A 22,125-nucleotide genomic window follows, 5' to 3' on the forward strand; every position below is an offset into this window, starting at 1 on the left:
AATCTTGCAGGATCACAATGGATCTAAGCTATAAGACTAACGTACTTGTAAGCACGAATGTTTGAAATCATCGTCAAACCCTTCATCCCAAAAATTTGAGGCTGGCTGAATTAATCCTGATCTTCCATTTAAATTTTTCTGAGGCCTTATCTCCAAATAATTCAAGTACATTCACGTCTATCTCGATCTACTTCCATTTTTCTGATCTTCCTCTCCCTCTTTCCAATCCTCCAACTTAACCATAGACTCGAGAGTTCCATTCCCACTATCACCAAGTTACTGATCCCAATCCATAAAAATATACGTTATCATTCTCAATCGACTTTGCTTTGCCATAAAAATCTAGTGATACATCAAGCTTCTAAAGTCAAACCTCTGGCATAACACCATTTATACCTTCCATGTGACAGATTCAACTTCAAACAACCCAATTAGTAAAACATTTGTAATGATTCGTCGCTATTACGTATGTCATCAGTGAACCAACTAAATGTTCCCTTGCTATAAAATTAAAACCTGATTGGATGATCCCAACCATATACCTTTTTTTTTCTTGATGATTGGCCCCAACCAAATGTCAGATGAAAACTCTCAAAACCTCACATCCAATTTACTCTTGGCATTCTGTATAATGCTATATCATACCTCCATATCATTTTTCCTAGCAATAGATAATGGGGGCGGTTCAGCAGTCCTAAAGTTTGCCAAGTTTTGTGCCAATCATTTTTCAAAATATGGGTTAGAAGCTTTGGAATGAGCTGATTTTTTGTGAGGATGATCTCTATGATGAGGAAATCATCCTCACCAAATATCAGCCTATTCCAAATCTTCTAACCCCATCAAAAGTGATTTACAAAAATTAGATGGTCCACGATTCTTCAACTTGTAAACTAGGGTTAGAAATTTCAAAATGAGCTGATTTTTTGTAAAGATGATCTCTTCACCGTAGAGATCATCCTCACAAAAAACAGCCTATTCCAAAACTTCTAACCCCATCAAAAGTATTTACAAAAAATGTTTGGCACAAAACTTGGCAAACTTTAGGGCTGCCGAACCGCTCCCATAGATAATAGATTGGCCAACCCAAGTTATCTGCATAAATTATAAGCATACACAAAGGACCTATGCATTCCAATTTGCCCGCCTCAGTTGAAGATCTTTACCAAAGATCAGAACAAATAGATGATCTCTGACATTCTTTTGGGTTGTCAGGAAAAAAAAAAAAGGATTCCGTTGTTAGATGGATTCGATGGTCAAAAAGGTTGCTTTAAGCCTAGACAAACTCCCACGTAGGACCCATGCAATAGTTTCATGGAAACATAAAGCATTGAAAAATGTGTTACAACTATATAATATGTCCATAAAAGATGGTAAACATCAACTCAACAAATATCATCATAGAAAATGGAGTAACACAAGTTGCATTGGACTACAGTTTAATTATGGTCCATCAAACTTGACAAGAATCGTGATTAACAGATTGTGGGGACTGCTAAACCAAAAGATCAGAAGTCCTTCAGGAGGGGTTCCTTAAAATGTACATTTCAACGTATTGAGGTAAATATTAAAAATGCAAAGCTTGTTGCCGAACTTAACAAACCAACCTGCAATTTTTCTTCAGGTACAAATATACCCCAGAACCCGGGATTGTAGAGGGGAAGTGTGTGCAGCATATGCTTAAGAACATCTGCAGTCAAAGAGTCATTGCTTTGCCAACTGCACCCGGAACTCTGGAACGGGCTTGAGAAAAGCATGCCCTCCCTAGCAACACAAGAACTTTTTCTGAATATTGTAGCGCGCGCACACACACACACACAGATGATGACCTGATGCATTCTACTTACATTGCTATCATTCACAATTCCACTAAACAGACACAAAGTCCACCTCATCTGAGCTTTCTTCGTAAACTATGTAACCCCCCTCACGACCATCCTCGTTACCACTACCCGGATCAGTGTTATCGCTACTCTCGGATGAACTCATGAACAATGAAACATCTGATGTGTGACTACTTATCTGCGAAGGCAAACTGGCATCACTGTTCATGTCACTGTTGATTATTTGTTCGATCTCGATGAACCTACAAGAGAAACATGGGCACAGAGTGGTTAGTTTAGTTCCAAAATTTTCACCAGTAAAAATCGTTGAAAGAGTAACAAACCTCCCCTCTGGAGGAAACTCAGCTAGTAAACAGATCTCAGGCCTTTCTTCCAGTACCCGCTTCAAAGGAATTGTACTGCAGAGTGTGCACAAAATAAAGGTTGGTATGGAAAAGATGAAGCAATCAACAGTATAAAAAATAGGGACTCATTACCTTGGATTGTAACACCTATCATACCAATCATTCTCTGATGCTAAGCCTTCCCTATTGGATATATCCTACATGGCAATACTGAAGTAAATATAACTCGTGACCTTAAATATCAAAAAGACATAAAAGGATATAAAGTTTATCGCATGACAGTGATTTTTTCTCTACTCACAAGATGTCTAAGGAATTTAAAGTCTCCTGCATTAACTGCAGCTAAAAAGCGAGCAACTTCTACCTGCATATAACATGAAATAATGTTTCAAATTTCAACAGAAGGGGGTGAGGGAACACAGAAGAGAGAGGGATGGTAGTCCTACTTCTTTGAGATGCATGCAGTCCCGTACGATCAGGACCTCCAGTAAATGTCCATTTGTCCCACAGCCAAGGTTTCTAAAAACCAAAAACTGTGAATAGGAGCTAATGAAAACATTTGAAAGCAATGGATGTAATACAAGCACCACGGCAGGATAGAAACTCTAGCAATTTGGATGAACAATGGAAATATTTGAACCTTAGAAAGCTGCCAGTGATTGAGTAAGATGTTGAAAAATCAACGACTTTAAGCTTGTGAAATCCCTAAAAAGAAAGATCAATTGATGAGAAGAGCATCAGAAAGCACATATAGTTATTTTTTCTTTCGCCAGTTTCACGGAATTATGATTCCCATGAATTATTTATATGTTTCATGCCTCCATTATTGACTTGTACAATAGCAGGGTATACTCGGGAATATTGCCTAAAACCACACTTTCTGTACAAGTCAACTCAGAACACAGGTTCACAGCCTTAGAGGTAAATATGCTCATAGTCCTAGCTTCTTCTTTTTTTTTTTTTTTCTTTTTTGTGGGTGGGGGGGAGGGTGTCATATTATTCAGGGCCTGCTTGGCTCATGATCGTGATAAGGATTCAAATGTTCCAAATAAAAAACTATTGCTCAACTTTCTGAGACAGGCTGTCTCAATTTGTGCATGAAAAGATGACAGTTGCAATATTAGTTTACGTATGAAGCAAAAGTACACCTTAAGAAGTACACGGACTTTATAATCCTGCAGCTTAAATCCTCTGAGGGCCAATGAAGTCACATGAGGACAACCATTTACCAGATTGACACAAGTTGCTTGCTTCAAACTGTCATCTCTGCCTGATAATGAAAGACTTGGATGGTAAGAAGATCTTTTTTTTTTTAAATCATTTTTGTGTAGTAAGTTGGGAGGAGTTTGATTCCAGATATTGGGTATTACCACACACATACTGTACCTCCTCAACAGGTGGCACCTTCAAGCGAGCAGAAATGTTTTAGAGAGTGAAAAAGATAAACACAAGAAAAAAGAGCTATACCTGTTTTAGAAGATTCAAAGAATAAACGCTCTATTAAATGACAATTTGCGCTCACAGACTCCAATATTTGCCTCAGTTCAACATGACTGTTTAAAAGATCAGAGTTAAGGGTCTTATAGTCCTGTATGTTCCTAGTTATTCATTTAACAGAGAAAAAAAAAATACTTACACAAATGCACTTATATGCATGTTCTTTTCCTTTTTTATTTTTTATTTTTTTAATCAGCCACTTATTTGCATGCTCATAATGAAAAAATAAACACGCCAAGGCCTCAACATAGAGAAACATCAACCAAAAGAAAAACATTCTTGTAGTTACAAAGGCATAAACATACATTGTATCATTTCCAATGGCATCTTAAGAAATATGAAAACATATCTCACTCCCGAGGTACCAATCAAAGTGGAGAATTAGCATTATCAGCATTGATCTATATGGCAAGGTTCGCAAAAGAAAAACTCAGTTGCAACCCAGTTGAGACAAACTGCCCATATAATCATTTTTTTTTACAAGTTCATATAATAAATTATTTGAATGGATACATTCTCCGAGAATAGTTTTTCAAGAAGTAACACAAGGCAATCTAATGGACATCTGGAACCAATATCCCATTCTGCACATCTGGAACCAATCCAATGGGTCCTGTGTAATTATGTTAGTTTGGGAGGTTATGGAGAAGCACAACCACTCAACTAAGTCAATTTACTTAACGGTCGAGACCTGTAGATATTGCATGAGACTCTTTTTATAGTGTATGACATATTTGATTATTTTTCTGTTAATTCCCACCACATAATGTATCATCATCATTTTCATCATACCTGTCAAAAGGAAACTACAATTCAGTACCTTATGATCATCCTTCATTATGTCCTAAGAGCAAGTCCAGAAGGTTTTTGTATCTATAGAACAGTGATCACAGTATTGCATGCGTGAGTACTTTAAGTAGCCCCCTAACACCTTAAACAGGATCTAGGCAAGCATAGCCGAATATGATCATTAGTAGTTAGGCATTCACCCAGGCTAGACACATCTAAGATCCCAAGTTTCTTAAAGGAAATCATTGCATAATGGCTCTAGAAAAGGAAATATTTTACCAGTTGTAATATTTCTAGCAATATTTTCACCATCAGACATTTTATCCATCATCTAGTGTTGATGTCTCACAAATATGGTCCTTATGAGTTATGACAAGTAATACAAATTTTAGAGCCTTTTTAGGGTTCAGATTTTCAAAGTCTAGTAATTTAATTTAGAAATGTTTTTTTATCAGCACAGAATTTATATTAAAAGATGCGGTCGAGGACTTGAGGTGACCAACAATACAAAGCAAGCACCCCCAACTACAATTACGGACTTGCCAACTTACATACCCAATTGATGCGGAACGAAAATCAAGCCAATTACTCATGGTTTTCAATGGAAAATTTGGAATAGTTTATATTGCAACTTGTTTGGGTCTAGACTTATTTTTTAAAATTTATTGGGATTACTTTAGATTAGATTATTTGATTTTTTTTTTTTTATATCTTTTAATTTTAGAAGTCTTGTAAGAGTTTAGGTATTATCCACATCATTTTTCTTTAGGCCTTATTTTGAGGGATCAAAACTTGTCATATTAGGTCAATTTTGATGTCATTTGATAAGTTATTTAGTTACTTATACAACGGGCCCAAGATTTAGCAATTTCGATGAGTTCTGAAAAAGTTATTGCTAAAATACCGATGGGGTGTCAATCCTATACGAGATTGACTTCTCAAGGTCAAAAGAGTCCATTTTTATGTAATTTTAATATTAGAATTTAAAGTCTAGCCTATATATAGCTATTGTAATTGTTTTTATAAGTTTATAGAATAAAAATAAAATTTTCAGTTTTTCCAATGATTGGAGGCCATCCTTCTTATTGTGATTCCAAAAAACCCTTGGTGCGATTCCAAAGTTCTATCTTTCTACCCCTACTCTTTTTCTTTTAATCTTACATATATTTTCTTGATTTTCTTAATTCTTGAAGTCTCAAATCTTGAATTCTTGAAACGCCTTCTTCCTCAATCCCTAATCATTTCCTTTACTCTATTGAAAATATCGTAATTTGCAAAACTTTGCAATTTATATCTCAATAGCCAATTAGGATTTTGCAACTCTTTTTTTCTTGGGAATAAAAAAAAGAAAAAAAAAATCCCTGTAATAATTCTACCTTCATCACCAATTATTTAGCCCTTTCCACCACCCTTCCCAAAGTAGAACAACCTTAGAATTGAACAAATCTAGGTTGTCCTACATCACTAATTCCATAGAAATATACTATACATTCATCTCCCACTTGTTGAAGGCATACACAATGAATAATGGTTCTTCGCTACCAAAGATTTTTCCTAGGTTTCTTGGCATAAAACATCATGTTAGCAAGAGATAGAGAGAGAGAGTTAAAACATCATGTTAGAAATAAATAAATAAATATTAGAAACCCATGGTCATGACATGAAGCACTTATTCTCTGTTTGCACCCCCACTTATGAGGCCCAAAATGGATGATATTTGTTTGATGATCCAACCGTACATTGAGTCGTTTCGAGCATTATCATTGTCACCAAAATCAGATCATTCTAATCTTACTATTTTATATTTAAAAAATGACTTAAATTTAACAGTCTAAAATATTAGTCAAGATTTTCCAATTTCAAGTCACTTTTTACTAAGGTTATGTATGTCAAAATGGATTGAAATTTTGTGAGGATGGTCCCCACGGTATGCAAATCACCATATGGTTGGATTGTCTAACATGATATTCATATCAGCCCTACACGAGGGAATAAGAAAAAGGAAGAAAGAACAAGAACTATAGACTATCTCATATATGTGTAAATATATACAGACCAAATATTTTATAATATGGATACGCACAAGTACACTTGCAAGTAGACGACATCTATATATGTTAGAGAATATAACACATACATAGGTGAGAATAACTAAGACAAGTATGCAGTGATGCATGCCATGTTCATCTATGTATCTCAATGCATACAAGCATCTGCGATACTTGTACATTATAAAAACCGAGATGCTCAACATTGTAAAGACATAAGTACCTGGTCAGCAAAGTAACATAATGATGCACATGAACATCAGTACAAAAATAAAACTTACAGGCCAACAATTTCCAAATCAAGGAGAGATGGACAAACTGATAAAGCTGCGCAAAGTGCAGTATTGTCCATTCTATCAATATTGTAGAGGTGCATTCTCCTCAGCAGAGCCCTTCCAACAAAAAATTAAAAAAAAAAAAAAAAAAAAAAAACGACACTATTGACCTTATGTCACTTGGAAACAAAAAGTTATCTGAAAATTCAAATATTCAAACATACCCAGCAGCACCACCATCCATACTTAAAGACATTAAGCAGGATCTCGTGAGAACATATGACTCCTTCCCTTGCCTGGATCTCTTATCATTCCATGAAAAGCCAGCATCTACAGAATTTCTGATGGTATAAACAATAGGACAAGAAGGCCCGGGTGATGCAGAGGGAGCAGGCATTATACCAAGCTTGAGAGACCTGAATTTGGGAATGAATATTATCCATGAATCATTTGAATGAGATATTTTGACAAAGTGAGCAAAAAAAGTCAGAAAATTCTGGATTTGTAAGTTTATCAAAATATATGCCCATGGTGTAAGATTTTCAGACTCCTAGCTTATGTTGTTTTACAAAGCAATCCTTGCCCTTTCTATATAATATATAACCTATGGAGAAGTGATTAGATGTGTACATCTATAAACAGAAATACAACCAAGTTGTATACACACAAACACACATTTTAACAAATAAACCCAAATCACTGTACAAAAACAAAACCAAGGTCATTTCAGGCAAAATATTTGCTAGGGTGGCATGGAAAGAAATGCTTGAAAGATTCTTCAAATTCAACAAGTTGATTTGATTGAAGGTTCATTAAACGAAGAAGGCACCACCTCACCAAGGTGGTAAGTCCGTGTGTGGTAATACCACAGACCTGGGATCAAAACCCTGCCCTCATACTTAAACCATTAAAAAAAAAATTAACTAAATGGATGTGATGGGTATAGGAAAGCTCCAAAACCAGTATTAGAACCTGACAAAAAGTGATGGCTGGCCATTGACCTAGGCAAACCATGTGAATCAACGCGAACCAACCACGTCCATCTTGGAATTGCTATTTTTCTGGTGCAAGGTCTTTAAGGAGTTTAGGGGCGTATCCTTTGAAGACTTGTTGTTAGATGGGACCATGTTTGTAGCATTGAGAATATTTAATTTAGCTTCTCTTGTATTGTTTCTTTTCGTCGGTCTTCTTGACCGCCTTAATGAAATGACTTTCATCGATAAAAAAAAAATTAAAAAAATGGCTACAAAAAAATAGTCAAAAGTATAAGATCCTAAACAAATGGGTATTCATAAGCTCCTACCATTCCTCTTCACTTCTAATCTTAAATGTGAGAGGTAATGCACTCTTGAGAAACTTATAAACCTTGTTCCATATGGCATTAAATCAGAATTTGAGTGCAAATGAAATTTCTAGTCTCATCAAGAAATGCAAAAATCCTACACCAGTCAACATTGAAAACAATCTCTATCAAATCAGCACAGAAACAAATAGAACTCTGAATTCATCATCATCTCCTCACTCACTCCCTAAGAAAACCCAAAATCACCAGACCCATAAAAGCAAAATAGATCTTTTAATAGAGAAGATGAGACCAAACCCACTTCAGCAAATCCTATTTCCGATTTGTTCCATTATTTATTTTCATTATGAATCATCAACGTTGAGACTCAACAACCATAACTCTACATTGAAGAAAATAAGGTTATGTCAACATTTTCTTTATGATACAGAGTATCCCACAAGGATATGTGAACATGTCCAAGTGAAAAAGATATTAAAAAAGGCAGCCGCATCCCCGAATCAATCCAATGAGACATTCAGTTCAATCAGATTGAGCCAACCGCAACCCCTCCCACCTCCAACTTCCAGTTAGATCTCTCAGTTGGGTTCCTAAACATTGCTTCAAGGTTACACTAACAAAAGGTCATCTTGAGCAACATATTTCCTAACAACAGAAGTCTAGAGACATTATATTCTAGGTCAATGGTAAAGCTGCACAAGTACAGAGACATTAGCAATATCAATGGATTAAATAGGATCACTGCCCCCAAATACTAAGTCTTTTGCTTTTTCTTCATCTGATCAAATATGTTGTAGTACATATTTAAGTAATTGATTGGTCCAACTTGCAGTTGACATTGCAACCACATTTCTCGGTAATTGAAGCAATATAGATAGTAGTAATATTGACTGATTTGTATTATTTTCCATTTCTCTACGTTAACAAACAAAATAAACTTAATGGTTTGCCTTTGACAAACTGCACCAAAGTATCCATTAAACCTTATTGAATGAAAGTCACGAATATGAGTTTTGTGATTACAACTACACACATTCTCAACTAACTCTTCTTATTAAAAACATTATCTGAAAGGTTACCGATTAAGAACCAAGAACAAGAATCATAACAAAGGATTCAAAATGGAAGAAATATATTACTTCAGAACGCAAATCAAGTCAACGGTCAAGGGTTCTGAGGAAAAATTTGTAATTATTTAGGTTTTCACTTATTTGGGTCTTTATCGTTTTATCATTCAAGATTATTTTAGATTGTTTTAGGACTTTAATTTTATGTTTTTTTGACTTATTTTGATGTTTTATTGGCTCATGACCTTAGTATAATATTTAGAGGCAATTTAGTAACTTTAGTTTGTATTATATTTAAGTTTATTAGGATTTGAAAATTAGGAGAGAGAAAGTTACGAAAATAAGATTAATTTATTTGATATTTAGTTTGACTAGGATTCTTGATTTATTTTCTTTATATAGATTGTATTAGGTTTTTTTTTTTTAAACGAATATTTTGATGAATAAAGAATGAGTTTCTTTCATGGAGTGAAGTGAGTTTTCCACCATTCTTGGTGTGAATTAAAGAAACCCTTGGTGTGACTCTAAGGTTCAATCTTTCTATCCCTTTCTCTTTTTTCTTCTAATCTTTATTTTTCTTTTCTATTATTTTGTTTTTCTTGATTCTTGAAACCCCTTTCTCCATTCTTAATTCTTAAAACTTACAAACCTCAATCCTTTATCCTTTTCCCATTTTCTTTAACCCTTATTTCATTAATCTATTTTCCAAATCTTTAATCCTTAACCTTTCCTTATCCTACAAACTTCTGACCATTTTTATTGGGGTTGTGGTCATACCTACAATCATTGTTTTCATTTTAACTTTTGGGTTTACCAAATTCCCTAAACCCCCATATTTTTTTATCTCCCCTCATCATCCTGCATCATATATATTAAAAAGGAAAATAGAAAGTATATTGCTCATCAAGGTTTCTCAAGTAAGTATTTGAACCTTATTATCCTGGAAAAAAAAATCAATAAATGATCTAAATTAATACCAGAAGGATTCTTACTGGAGGTTCTTCCCTGCTCGTTGGATCATTGTAGATACAATGTTGTTATTGACCTTTGGGACTACTGACATTAAATCAATATTGGCATAGCATGAAGGATCCATTGCACATTTATTGAACAGTGAACAAGTAGCAGCTGCATAGCAAAGGCTTTGTGTATCAAGCATGGAAAATACCTTCATATCAACAACCATCATAACTCATTAGAATAGTGAACAACTGATAGATGAATTGTTATAAGAAAATAGAAAAGAAAAACTAAAACAAAAGCTTAAAATGTGCTTTATCTGCTCAAAGAAAAATCTGAGAACAAAACAATAAAAAATAAGTACAAGCAGAAAAAAAATCAACCCATTCACAAATGGAATTAATTCAATGATATTTGTTCATAATGTAGAAGGAAGTCACATAACAACCACCCATTCACCTAAAATCACATTCTCCACATTACAGTCATTGTAGAATACCAATTTCTCAAAATAATCAATTTTTTTCCATTCTGATATATACAATGACACAATTGCGTACATTCAAGAACAAAGAAAAGTCACCACAGCACCATTTTATAAGCTACTGCCACATAAACTCTCATTTACTTCATCCAAAATCAAATTTTATTAAAATTAAAATTTAAAAAAAAAAAAAATCGATTGAAATCTCCTCACACTTTTTAAATCTTTCCCACCTAATTATCTACCAATTCAACCCAAAACCAACAAATTACCAAGCTCATCCACCTAGATTTCAACTGTAAACTTCTAAATTCATACATTTAAATTGCAATCAAACAAAAGGTACACAATAAAACATAGAGTTCGAATTGGAACATAATTGAAAACGACAAAAAGCGCAAATTGAAAACTTACTTTGATGGTGAGATCGGGGGGAAGAACCCAATTGAATGAATTATGCTTCGTGAATCGTTTTCGCTGCGATTTTTTACCAGCTTCAAGAAGAAGAGATCCCAATCGAAGTGCACTCTCGATCAACTGGTTCTGGTCAGAATCACAAGCCCTAGATTCGAGAAGTCGCTCGAGGGAGATGTCGAGAGATGTGGTGGAATCTGAAAACCCTAGAAATGTTTCCAAGAGACAATCCATTTGGTCTGGTTTCGAAACCCTAGAAATCTCAGGTGGAGGGTCTAAGCAGCAAGGTCGTTTAGGTAGAGAGGGAGAGTGGAGGAGCGTATCCATATCGGGTGGAGTGGAAGAAATGACTCACCATTAGAGAGAGAGAGTGAGAGAGCTTAATCGTAAAGCTAAGGGTGATTTAGTCATGCCCCTCCACAATTTGGTAAATATTAGATATACCTCCCCTTTTTTTTTTTTAAATCTAATGTCTTGCCCCCCTTGATTTTCAACCCAGAATCGTTAAAAAACCAACAGGTGCAACTTGATACGGTTCAAACCGAGAATCAAACCAAACTGATAGGTTTAAGGTGGTTTGATTCAGTTTGGAATAAGTAGCGGTTTGATTCTGGGTTATAAAAATGGAGAATCGATCAATTTTGTTCGATTCTTAGATCAAGTTTGTATAAAACCTAACCAAACCAAATCAAGAATCGAATCCTTATGCAATAAATAAATATATATGTATATAATAATTATTATGAATTATTTTAGGAGTTGGGACATAAACTAATGATTTTTTATGGATAAACTAATAATTTTTTATGAATTGATTAGCGATTTATTATATGAAATTTTATGTTTATTGTACACTTATTTGTTCATCACAAAATGTTACTTACAATTTATCGAATATTAGCAAACCATAGAATCGAGTCGAACCAAATCGACTTTAGTCTGGTTTGGTTCCAATGGAATTTTATTCGGCTCTGGTTCTTATTTAGTAGAACCGACTTATGTTGATTTGATTCCAATTTGAGCTCAAATCAAACCAAGTTGCACCCCTATAAAAAATCCTTGATGTTTATCCAAAGATACATCTTTCTAGAGAATTGAAAATCCTAACTTGTCCTAGAGTTTGAAGGTTGAAGGAGATAAAATTCTCAAAGTTGAAGGTGAGGGTTTTAAAAGAGAGTTTCTATTGCCACACAAACTTTTGCTAAAGCCACACCAAGATTGTGTGCTAATTCTTTGGTGTTTTACATATGAATTGGGATGGGGTTTAGCATTTAGCATAAGTTATTGTGACAATAGAATCTCTCTTAAAAAACTCTACCATAAAAATCTATCATGTTTATGTTGTTAGCATATATAATAAACTATTTTGATAGTATCTAACCTTATCTTCAATGTCTGTAAAAAACCCTTTGATTTTTCTATTGAAAAATCTATTTTTTGAATCTCAACTGAAGACTATTAATACATCATTTTAAATTTTAAGATGAAGGTAAAAAACCTTATCTTACAGTTGAAGACAATCAAATTTGGGAATAAAATCAAAGGATTTTTAACAATAGGTCAAAGACGAAAGCATTTAGGTCATTTGTATTAATCTTAAAGAGCAAAACTAGGTCGAAGGGCATTTTATAAGTTTGATTAAATTAAGTATTTTTTAATATTGACCAAAATGTGGAGGGGCATGTATAATTAAAGTTAATGAATAAAATAATGCTTCAATCTATGGATTGAAATTTATCCATAAGGTAGTGTTGGTACATCAAAGATGGTGGCCCATAAACTTAGTTCACATGTGACAAAACACAATGACATGGAGTTGAGTAAAGTGACAAAACATCAAGAAGATAGAATCAGTGTCTAACAGAGATACTATAGCTCTTGGAGTTGGAAGCGCGCTCGGATGGAGATGGCTTACAACTTTCGCACAAGAAGTAATTCCTTTCAAAATGTGTTTGACTTTTGTCGATGGCATGGATTTTAGAAAAGGTAACACAATACCAACTCCAGGAGCAAATTTACAGTGGGGGTACTTGCCTCCATAGGAATTTTAAAAGTCTATAGAGTAATGAGTTATTGTGATACATATTAGTCGCGGATAAAGAAATCCAACGCTATTGTCCCCACCTCAAAAGAAAAAAAAAACAATCCACTCTTGGTTACACCCACAAAATATTTTTTTCACTTCAATCTTACCGAACAATGCATCTTAGTTGTTCTAATAATATTTCAACTCCTGGTGCATGTGATGTGTGGGCGTTATACATGTCCCGAGACTAGCCCTTGGACAAGACTATGATTTATGGATTGGGCAAAACCCAAATATGGGATCAGTCTGATGTCTATAGGGATACCCAGTTATCAAAAAAATAAATAAATAAAAATACTTCGACTCTCCTTGTGAATAATCTAGTAGTTGAACTAAATAAGGAATTTGGTAAGGTGACACAACAATACAAGAATAGGATCACCCACTATAGATAGTTTTCTAAACCTATATTATATGTTAATTTTCTTGATTCCCTTATCGAATTTAGGTTGGTGATTCACCATTTTAGAATGAACTAGGGTTTGTGATTTAGATTAGGTCTAAAAAAGAATTTATCGGTCAAGGACTTTTAAAAATAGGATAAAACCATGGTCGAGGAGGGGCCACGAAGTGAGTCATCTCGATTTTGGAGACAACATAGCAAAAATACCCATTATAAATGACCCATCTCAACAACTAGTTGAAAATAAAAAGATGAATTTGTGAGATTTTGAAAATCTCCACGGATATTTTGAAGACTAATGAGTGAATATAACTAATTTAACTAGTTATATTTTATATAAAAATAATAATTTGTGATTGAACATATAATAATCCACCTTAAATATGTAAAATGTCAATATTACTAAAAATATACATATTTTTTTCAATAATTCATTTTGAATGAAAGGACTTAACTCATCCAAGATGCCGTAATTTGTTTGAGTCAACTCAATCTCTCCTGATCTTAAGTTGGGTCCAACTTGAGCTAAGGAGAGTCCAACCAAAGCCGACCGGGATAAGAGTCAAGTTGGGTTAGTCGTGATGGGGTTGTGCCTAATAACAACCTTAAGAGCAATTCTAACCGAGGCCTTCAAATTGGCATCTTTTTCATTTTGAAGACTCTAAACTACTTTTGAGTCTCATCTTCAAATCACTACTCCTTCTTTTTAAAACACCATACACTCACACAAAAAAGGTAAAAAAAGAGAAAGTTAAAATTGACATTTATTGAAGAAAAAAAAGAAAATAGTAGGTATTGTAAAAAATGTGAACAATGGTAGAGATCCACCTTCAAATCTTCTCTCTCCCCTCTATATTTGAAAATGTGAATAGTGATATAAAGGAGTTTTCTTCATTTTGAAGGATGGTTAAAGTTTGGTTTAGAGGCCCTCATCCCTAGATATAAAATTTTGAAGGACAAAGCCTCAGACAAGTTAAGGCCTAAGGTGAAAATTCTAAAGGAGGCCTCTTAAATATTTTAATATATTAATATAAATAAAATTATTTTCCTAGAGTTTTAAGATACAAATCATTCTCAATAAATAATAAGGTTAATGCACTTAAAAACATGAAAAAACCAAATTAAACTCAAAATAGGATTAAAAAAAAAATTCTTTTGATGATTAAAAATAAGCTAACAAAAAATAAAAAAATAAATAAATAATTACTTAATTATGTGAGATATAAATGAAAATAAATAGATTAAAAAAAAAGATGGAGAGAGAAATATATTAATCAAATTATCTTAATTAATCTTGTATCCAGATGCTCCAAATTAAATTGAATCTCTACCTAGTTAAAGAGATTGTGCGCATTTATGTGTGTGAGAGAGAGAAATAAAAGAGAAGATGGAGATCATAGGGTAAAGGGGGTGAGTTGAAAGAATTATGACCCAAAACTGTGACTCTTTCCTTAAAAAATAGGAATAATATTTACATGTCACTTTTAGGAGTTCAAAACACATTGGACTCTTAAGCAGATTTTTACATGATAAATAGGAATAATATTTACATGATAAGCAGCCCAATATGTTTGATCTCCAATCATAAAGTGCCACATAGACACTGTATATTGCTATAAAAATGACACACCACTCTAAATCGCTACTCAACCTTAAATGAAATATATTTTTTTAAATGCCTTCTATCAATGTGGGCCTCGGGCTAAAATTTTAGCTTACCCAAAGGTTACATTCTAAGTGGCCTTATGGTCGAGTTGACCGTATGAAGGCCTATTCAAGTTTCTCTAAGCCACACAAACCAAGTGTGAGTCTTTGTCATTTGTTGGACTTTAAAGTTTAATCAATCAATCATTGGTTAAGTGGTCAGAGTTAATTTGATTTGATATGCCTCCTCACAATTTAAGCAATTTTAATTGCCCGCACTAAAGTTTTTTTTGTTTGATCTGATAATTATTTTTTACAAAACTCAAAAAATAAATATAATTTTAATATTATATTATAAATTAATTAATTATAAATGTAACAATAATGAATTATGATCCCCTCTGACACACACACATTACAAAATCATAGATCATTTGCCTCGGGATATGAAAAATCATAAATCAATAGGACATATATTAGAGGAGGATGTGAGATTATCATGAACTTTATGTTTAGTAGACATGTTAAATGTCTATGTAACACATTTTGATTGGAATTCAAATGCATTAGGATGCGTTGAAGGACTTGCTTAGGAGAGTGTTTTAAACACTAACTAAAGCATGCCACCTAGACACTTTGCTTATTTTATAAGAATGGAACATCGTATTGGATCATGAGTTTTTCTTCTAGGTTGAAGTCCATTGTAAGGAGGATGCCTTTCGGACCCTTATGCGAGATTACGACTCTTTTTTATACATTCTAGTAAGGGGTCTGCCTCAACCCTCGATTACTCTAAAAAAATTATTTATATAATTAAATTGTTAGTTAATAACGTTAATTGATCAATTTGAGTAAACTTGTGACTCCACGAGTTGACTCAAATTTGCAGCATCTCAGTCAGAATTTTCTGATTTTGCATCGTTTTCCGTGCATTTCATGCTGGGTTAAAATATGGATGATGATGTCATGGTTTTGGGGGTTAGGTTATTCAATATTCAATGACTCCACAATTAAAATGTGCCACGTGATCTTTTTATTATTATAAGATTAATGATAAACTAACTAAAAAGATATTCAAAATTCGCTCAACCACACAGTATCATAGATGTTTTCATTGAGTATCCCGAGGAACTATGGACATGCCACGTCAGTAGTTTTGAGTGTCTTTTTTTGAGTTAGGTTATCACGACTATTTTTCAAATATATCCGCCTATAAATATAGCTCCTCCTTAATCGTCCTCAAGTGCTCTCTGAACTCTAGAGTCTGAATCATTACGCGTTCTGATATCTCCTCCATTAATCCCCCATTTGTTACTTTCTCAACAATGGATCTCTGCAGCGAATCACTTCGAGAAATCAATTCTCCTTTCGATTGCCTTCTTTTCGGTAAATCTTTCTCTCTCTCTCTCTCGATATATATATATCTCAAACTACAAACTTAACTCCATTTTAATGGCAGATCTAGATGATACTTTGTATTCTTCCAAGACAGGAATCTCTGAAGCCTGCAAGAGAAACATCGAAGGTTTAAGCACAAAATCAGATTTTTCCGCTAAAACATCTGTTTTAAGTCTTATAGATTTGGAATTAATTGGAAGTGATTCTGATCTCTCTTCCTCTCTTGTTCTTCTACAGATTTTCTTACAGAGAAGTGTGGATTTTCCAAAGATAAAGCTTCGTATCTCCGAGTCGAGCTTTTCAGAACTTATGGAAGCACTCTTGCTGGTCTTAGAGTAATCTCTTAATCTTTCAATCTTCTGGTTTATTTAACGAAAGAAAAACGATTTTTTTATTATATATCTTTCTCTTAAAGATTTCTCTGTTTCTATCACAGGCTTTAGGTCACGATATCGACGCGGATGACTATCACAGGTAACTTTTTCTTCAAAGAAAAATTCAAAATAAAACTGTAATTTTTCTTCGATTAGAAGAATTTTCGGAGATTTCGCTAAGAAATTTCAAGTTGCATTGAAATGTTCTTTTCTGTTCTTACAGATTCGTTCATGGAAGGTTGCCTTACGAAGCGATCAAACCAGATCCTCAACTCGGAAACCTTCTGCGTAGCATCAAACAAAGAAAACTCGTAAGTTAAACTTCAAATCTCGAATTTGTGAACTCTATTTCTTTCAGTCAAAGCTGAGTCTCCAATTTTTCCTTATTTTTGGGCAGATTTTCACTAATTCAGACAGAAACCACGCGATTAAGGCTCTCGAAAGGCTTGGATTACAGGACTGCTTCGAGCAAATCATCTGTTTCGAGACTCTCAATCCAAACCTCTCGAAATCCAGTCGGCCTGACGAGTTTCCTATTGTTTTGAAACCCTCGACCGACGCCATGAAGATCGCGCTTGATGTTGCGAAAGTTGATACTCATCGTACGGTACGCCTCCAAACATCTAATAACTTTCTTATCTCTTCCACAAATGGTTGATATAAGTGGAAAATGCAGGATTCCTAGAGATCTGTATTGATCTTCTAGGGATTGATACAATTTTACTGGGATCTAACGGTCTGAATTTTTGAATGCTTTGCTTTATCTTTCTCAGTTATTTATCGACGACAACGAACGGAATACCGCAGCTGGTCAAGTTGTGGGGCTTCGGACCGTATTGGTAAAAAATAAATTAATTTTTAATTTGATTTTTATATTTGTTAATCATTTTTAGTTTGATGGTTCTAAGCTGTTCTGCATTTCTATATGACTTAAATACTCGAAAATTGTTTTTTTTTTTTATTTCTATTTTTTTTTATAAGTTTTCCTTTTGCAATGGACGTAGAAGGACATTTAATTTTTAGGAAAAATTACTTAATAATCGCTGGTAGAGGGATTTTTTTAAAATAATTTTGGACAATCTCTTAATAATTTATTTAGTAAATTTTTATTTTCTTAATGGTCCTTGATCTTCATTTCCCACATTTCTCACCATCAAATCAAAATTTCATAGACGAAAGATTTGAATTAGAGATGACCGAGCAGATATGCAAGGCAAATTCTATTTGTCGTTCTTTCTTACAAGTAAGATAGTGTTATTGGTTAAATATCACCACTACAACTATAAGACGATTATGACAAAATACACTTTAGAGGAGCAATAGGTCCTCAATGCAGTTGTGGTAAGAATGGGTGTTATCAACTATTTTTCAAGTAAGAGAAGGTCGATATAATTGAGTTTTTTAACTGATTGACTAACCAAATAATGCTCTAATCGGTTAAAATCATTGTTTTCATAAGTAAAAAAATTTAGATTTTTGACATCTTAATCGAATTTTGAAGATTTTATTTCGTTGGAAAAGACTTAAGGAGCAAGAAGAAATCATTTTCAAATATTTTTAAGATGTATGTAATAAGTTAAGGTATTTTTTTTTATAAATATAATTGTTTAGTGTAAATCGATCATGAATGATTATTTCAATATGAAATCATCAATAAACAAGCCGTCGTCTCAAATTTTTAGTTGAACTTTTTATATATTTTAATAAAATAATTCAAAAAATAAATAGATTTTATCAATATCAAATTCAATAATAAATAAAAAATGATGAATTAAGACAATAAATACTGCTATGTTCGACAATAAAAATTGTGAAGTTGTTATTTAATAATAAATAAAAAGCGAAAAAGCGATGAGTTCATAGTAACGAGACCGTTAATAAATAAAAAATTTACTAAATACCCTATCAAGTTACCGCGTTAAACTTAGGGACTGTTAAGAGATAAATCCATCCGTCAGGTCCTTCAAATTATGGCAGAGGAGATAGTTGTTGTCGTGTTAAATCATAATATTGCCACTTTACATTGAGGTGGGCCCACACAACATATGGTCTTAACTATCAGACGCGACTCCTCATGGATGTGACAATGTACATGTCTTTTAGTATTTAAATATTGAATGAATGCATCACTAAGGGTATGTTTGATTGCACATGGAAAATAGGGTGGAAAATCAATTTCCATGGAAAATGACATTTTTCAAGTGTTTGATTACACATGGAAATGGAATTCATTTTCCACCCCATTCAAAAAGTCCACTAAATCATGGATTTCACTGTCCCACCCATATGGGTGGGAAAATGAAATCCACCCATATTTTCCATCATCAATTCTTCCCTATCACCACCACCACCACTACCACTACCACTACCACCACTATCACCATTACACTAACCTCGTCATCGTCGTCATCGCCGTCGTCACCATCGCCGTCGCCATCTGCTCCATCTCCGACCACCTTCTATCTCTTTTCTTCTTTTTTTTCTTCTCCTTCTTCTCTATCCCTCACCTCATCCGCTACCACTACCACCACGTTCTCCCCCCATCTTCCTCACTTACCTCCATCGCCACCGTCGTGGCCGCCATCTTCGCCGTCGCCGTCGTGGCTGCCACTGTCGCCGCCATTGTGGCCGCCACCGTTGTCGCCACATCCTCCCCCCTCCCTCTTCCTCGTCATCTTCTTCTTCCTCTCCCCCTCCTATCATCTTCTTCCTCCTTCTCCTCTTATTCTTTTTTCTCATATTTTTCCATGATTTTATCCATGTGAAATCAAACAATGGAATTTGATTTTCCAACCCTATCTATTTTTCACAACTAATTTTCCATGGATTTCAAATTCCATGGAAAGTGACTTTCCATGCAATCAAACATACTCTAATTTACAAAAATACTCTAGTGTGGTTACAAAACTACTCTTGCTGTGCTTACGTGGCACGCACTGATAAGATACTGATCTTCAGTGCAAGTGAACCTTTTTAACCTTTTTTTTTTTTCTTCACAGTTTAGAGAGTGTGACATTGGAAAATAAAATTAAAAAAATACCTTCCACCACTTTAATATTCATGGACTTAGTACGATTTTTTCTTTGTAAATTCTGTTTTAGTTTAATCAAAATCTTTAAAAATAGGTGATCATTGAACTCTCAAATTTAAATGGAGTGATTTATTTGTCTTGTTAACTTGATGGATTCTCATTTCTTCTCCCAATATCAAATTTTTTTTTTTTTTTTGAATTAATTCTAAGATAAAGAGTTATAGTGGTAATCACAATTGGTGATATTATCCTTGTTTTCTCCGTCAACGGTTCTTCCTCTTACGAGTCTTACCCTCTCTCTCTCTCTCTCCTTCCTTTTTTGATATTTTTCCTTTCTTTTAGTCCTATTTTCTTTATTAAATCATTTTTTACTTGGTCAACGTGGTAACCACTCTCTCTTCTTTTTTTTTTTTTCTTGATTTTCATTTAAAAATGAGTCCAACTAACCTTACTAAGCTAGTTAGTAAGGATTTCACCCTTTCCAAGAGTCCTTGGCTCACCTTGTGACATAATATAAAAAAATGATCTAATGCATCAGTGTTATAAAGGATAAAATTATGTGAACTTTGAAATAAAAAATTATTTTTCACTGTTGAATTTTAATGTTAAAATTTTGAATTAGGTGAAAGTTCGATAGTTGTTCATTTTCAAACCCTTGAATCAAACTCTCATTTTTTATTCTTTTTGATCTAAATTTTCAAAGAAATTTAGGGTGTTGTAAGAATTGCTAATGTGGTATTTCACATGAACAAAACGACCCTTGGCAAAATTTAAACTCTTTCCCAAGTAAGGAAGATGTTTCTCTTTAAAAAATAAAAATAAATAAACATTAAGAAAAGTTGGTGTTATGATAAAATTTTTAAATAAGTTAGTCTCTCATCACATTTCACATCTTTAAAATATATTTAATATCCATATAGTTAAAGAAAGTCTCTGAAATTTATTATTATTATTATTTAATAATGGTGACAAGGAACTGGATTGATCACATCATGATGTCCATGATCTCTTAATCTTATATCTAGTGGTTGTAAAGTTAGAAAATGTCCACGTGGCATAATGCAAAGTGGCTGATTTCCCCTCTTTTCGTTGTATATTGCGAAGGTTGGAAAGGATAAGAAAAGCAAAGAAGCTGATTATGCGGTGGAGAGCCTCACTAATCTGAGGGCAACTATTCCCGAAATATGGGTTGGTGTTGGTGGAAGCGAAAGTGGAGATCAAAGGAGGATCCGACGCAGCAGGAGCCAAATCGATTCAATTCTCACTACGACATCTGTTAGTGCTTGATTTGATTGTTTGTTAGTTTGATGTATATCTATGTAATTATATAATAATCACGTGGGCCTCGTGTAATTAATGTGTGTATTGACGTGTACATTATGTAGAAGACTGGATTGCTTCGCTGCGTACACTCAATAAAGTAAGTTACTCCTACTACTTTATTTGTTTGTCATTTTTTCTTGGAAAAATTACTTACAAGACCCTGGTAGAGTGACTTTTTTTTAAATAGTCCTTAATAGTTTATTTTGTTAGTTCCTAGACCTCATTTCCCACATTTCTCACAATTGAATGTATTAATTATTTGAAGTCATTGTTTTTGTAAAAAAAAAAAAAAAAAAAATTTAGCATCTCAGTTAAGTTTTGAGAAATCCATTCCATCGAAAAGGATTTAAGAATGAAAAAAAGTCATTCTCAAGGGATTTTTCAAACATTTTGAATTTTGAAAATGTATGTAAAGAATTAGTTATTTATTATTATTATTTTTATTTATAATTTTTATATGAAAATCGATCAAAACTGGCTCTTTTGAATTGAAATCATCTAAACAAGTCATTATCTTAAGTTTTTAGTCGATCTTTTCATGTATTTTAGTTGAAAAAAACTCAAAAATAAAAAATTAAGTGGATTTTACTAATGTAGAGTTCACAATTTTATTTATTGTCAGGTTCGACAATAAAAAAAATAAAAGGGACAATGACTCTAAGGGACTCTTTATTGAGAATATGTACCGATTAGTCCCCTAGAAAAGAATACAAACCATTTAAGTCCCACTTAATTAAATATTCATCCATTAAAAGATATTTTGAAGATTTTTTTAAAGAAAAATATCTGAAATACCTTTTTAACAACTTTACAAAGTGGTTTAATATAAAAATATATCGAGTCA

At 33.5% G+C, this 22,125-nt stretch overlaps 2 protein-coding genes across 4 annotated transcripts; one reads left to right on the forward strand and one right to left on the reverse strand.

Moving 5' to 3' along the window:
• Positions 1 to 1,327: 1,327 nt before the first annotated feature.
• Positions 1,328 to 11,398, reverse strand: LOC147395766 (F-box protein SKIP17-like). 3 transcript variants are annotated; one of them, XM_086449825.1, is made up of 13 exons: positions 11,023 to 11,398; positions 10,157 to 10,332; positions 7,019 to 7,210; positions 6,801 to 6,911; positions 3,653 to 3,738; positions 3,334 to 3,455; positions 2,826 to 2,890; positions 2,632 to 2,704; positions 2,487 to 2,549; positions 2,318 to 2,382; positions 2,165 to 2,239; positions 1,845 to 2,083; positions 1,328 to 1,761 (listed from the first exon to the last, which is right to left on the reverse strand). In XM_086449825.1, the coding sequence occupies exons 1-12, from the start codon at positions 11,347 to 11,349 to the stop codon at positions 1,867 to 1,869; spliced, it is 1,572 nt and encodes a 523-aa protein (XP_086305951.1). In that variant the 5' UTR covers positions 11,350 to 11,398; the 3' UTR covers positions 1,328 to 1,761; positions 1,845 to 1,866. The 3 variants fall into 3 exon arrangements, with proteins under 3 accessions (XP_086305951.1, XP_086305950.1, XP_086305952.1); XM_086449824.1 differs by having other exon boundaries at positions 1,328 to 2,083; positions 11,023 to 11,397; XM_086449826.1 differs by lacking the exon at positions 6,801 to 6,911 and having other exon boundaries at positions 1,328 to 2,083.
• Positions 11,399 to 16,384: 4,986 nt separating this feature from the next.
• Positions 16,385 to 21,411, forward strand: LOC147395767 (uncharacterized protein C24B11.05-like). Its single transcript, XM_086450994.1, has 8 exons — positions 16,385 to 16,541; positions 16,615 to 16,680; positions 16,791 to 16,888; positions 16,990 to 17,027; positions 17,151 to 17,238; positions 17,325 to 17,534; positions 17,701 to 17,766; positions 21,063 to 21,411. The coding sequence occupies exons 1-8, from the start codon at positions 16,481 to 16,483 to the stop codon at positions 21,243 to 21,245; spliced, it is 810 nt and encodes a 269-aa protein (XP_086307120.1). The 5' UTR covers positions 16,385 to 16,480; the 3' UTR covers positions 21,246 to 21,411.
• The last annotated feature ends 714 nt before the right edge of the window (positions 21,412 to 22,125 follow it).

Source organism: Akebia trifoliata, chromosome 8 (assembly GCF_017979445.1).
Source record: "Akebia trifoliata isolate Shusen 1 chromosome 8, ASM1797944v1, whole genome shotgun sequence".
NCBI classification, from domain to species: Eukaryota; Viridiplantae; Streptophyta; class Magnoliopsida; order Ranunculales; family Lardizabalaceae; genus Akebia; species Akebia trifoliata.

Excerpts from the sequence above, each read along its gene's own strand:
- LOC147395766 (XM_086449825.1), bottom strand. The coding sequence starts at position 11,349 with ATGGATACGCTCCTCCACTCTCCCTCTCTACCTAAACGACCTTGCTGC. Across the intron at positions 10,333-11,022 it reads CCCCCGATCTCACCATCAAA|GTATTTTCCATGCTTGATAC; the intron begins GTAAGTTTTCAA and ends GTTGATATGAAG. Across the intron at positions 6,912-7,018 it reads ATGGATGGTGGTGCTGCTGG|GGCTCTGCTGAGGAGAATGC; the intron begins GTATGTTTGAAT and ends TTTTGTTGGAAG.
- LOC147395767 (XM_086450994.1), top strand. The coding sequence starts at position 16,481 with ATGGATCTCTGCAGCGAATCACTTCGAGAAATCAATTCTCCTTTCGAT. Across the intron at positions 16,542-16,614 it reads TTTCGATTGCCTTCTTTTCG|ATCTAGATGATACTTTGTAT; the intron begins GTAAATCTTTCT and ends TTTTAATGGCAG. Across the intron at positions 16,681-16,790 it reads CTGCAAGAGAAACATCGAAG|ATTTTCTTACAGAGAAGTGT; the intron begins GTTTAAGCACAA and ends GTTCTTCTACAG.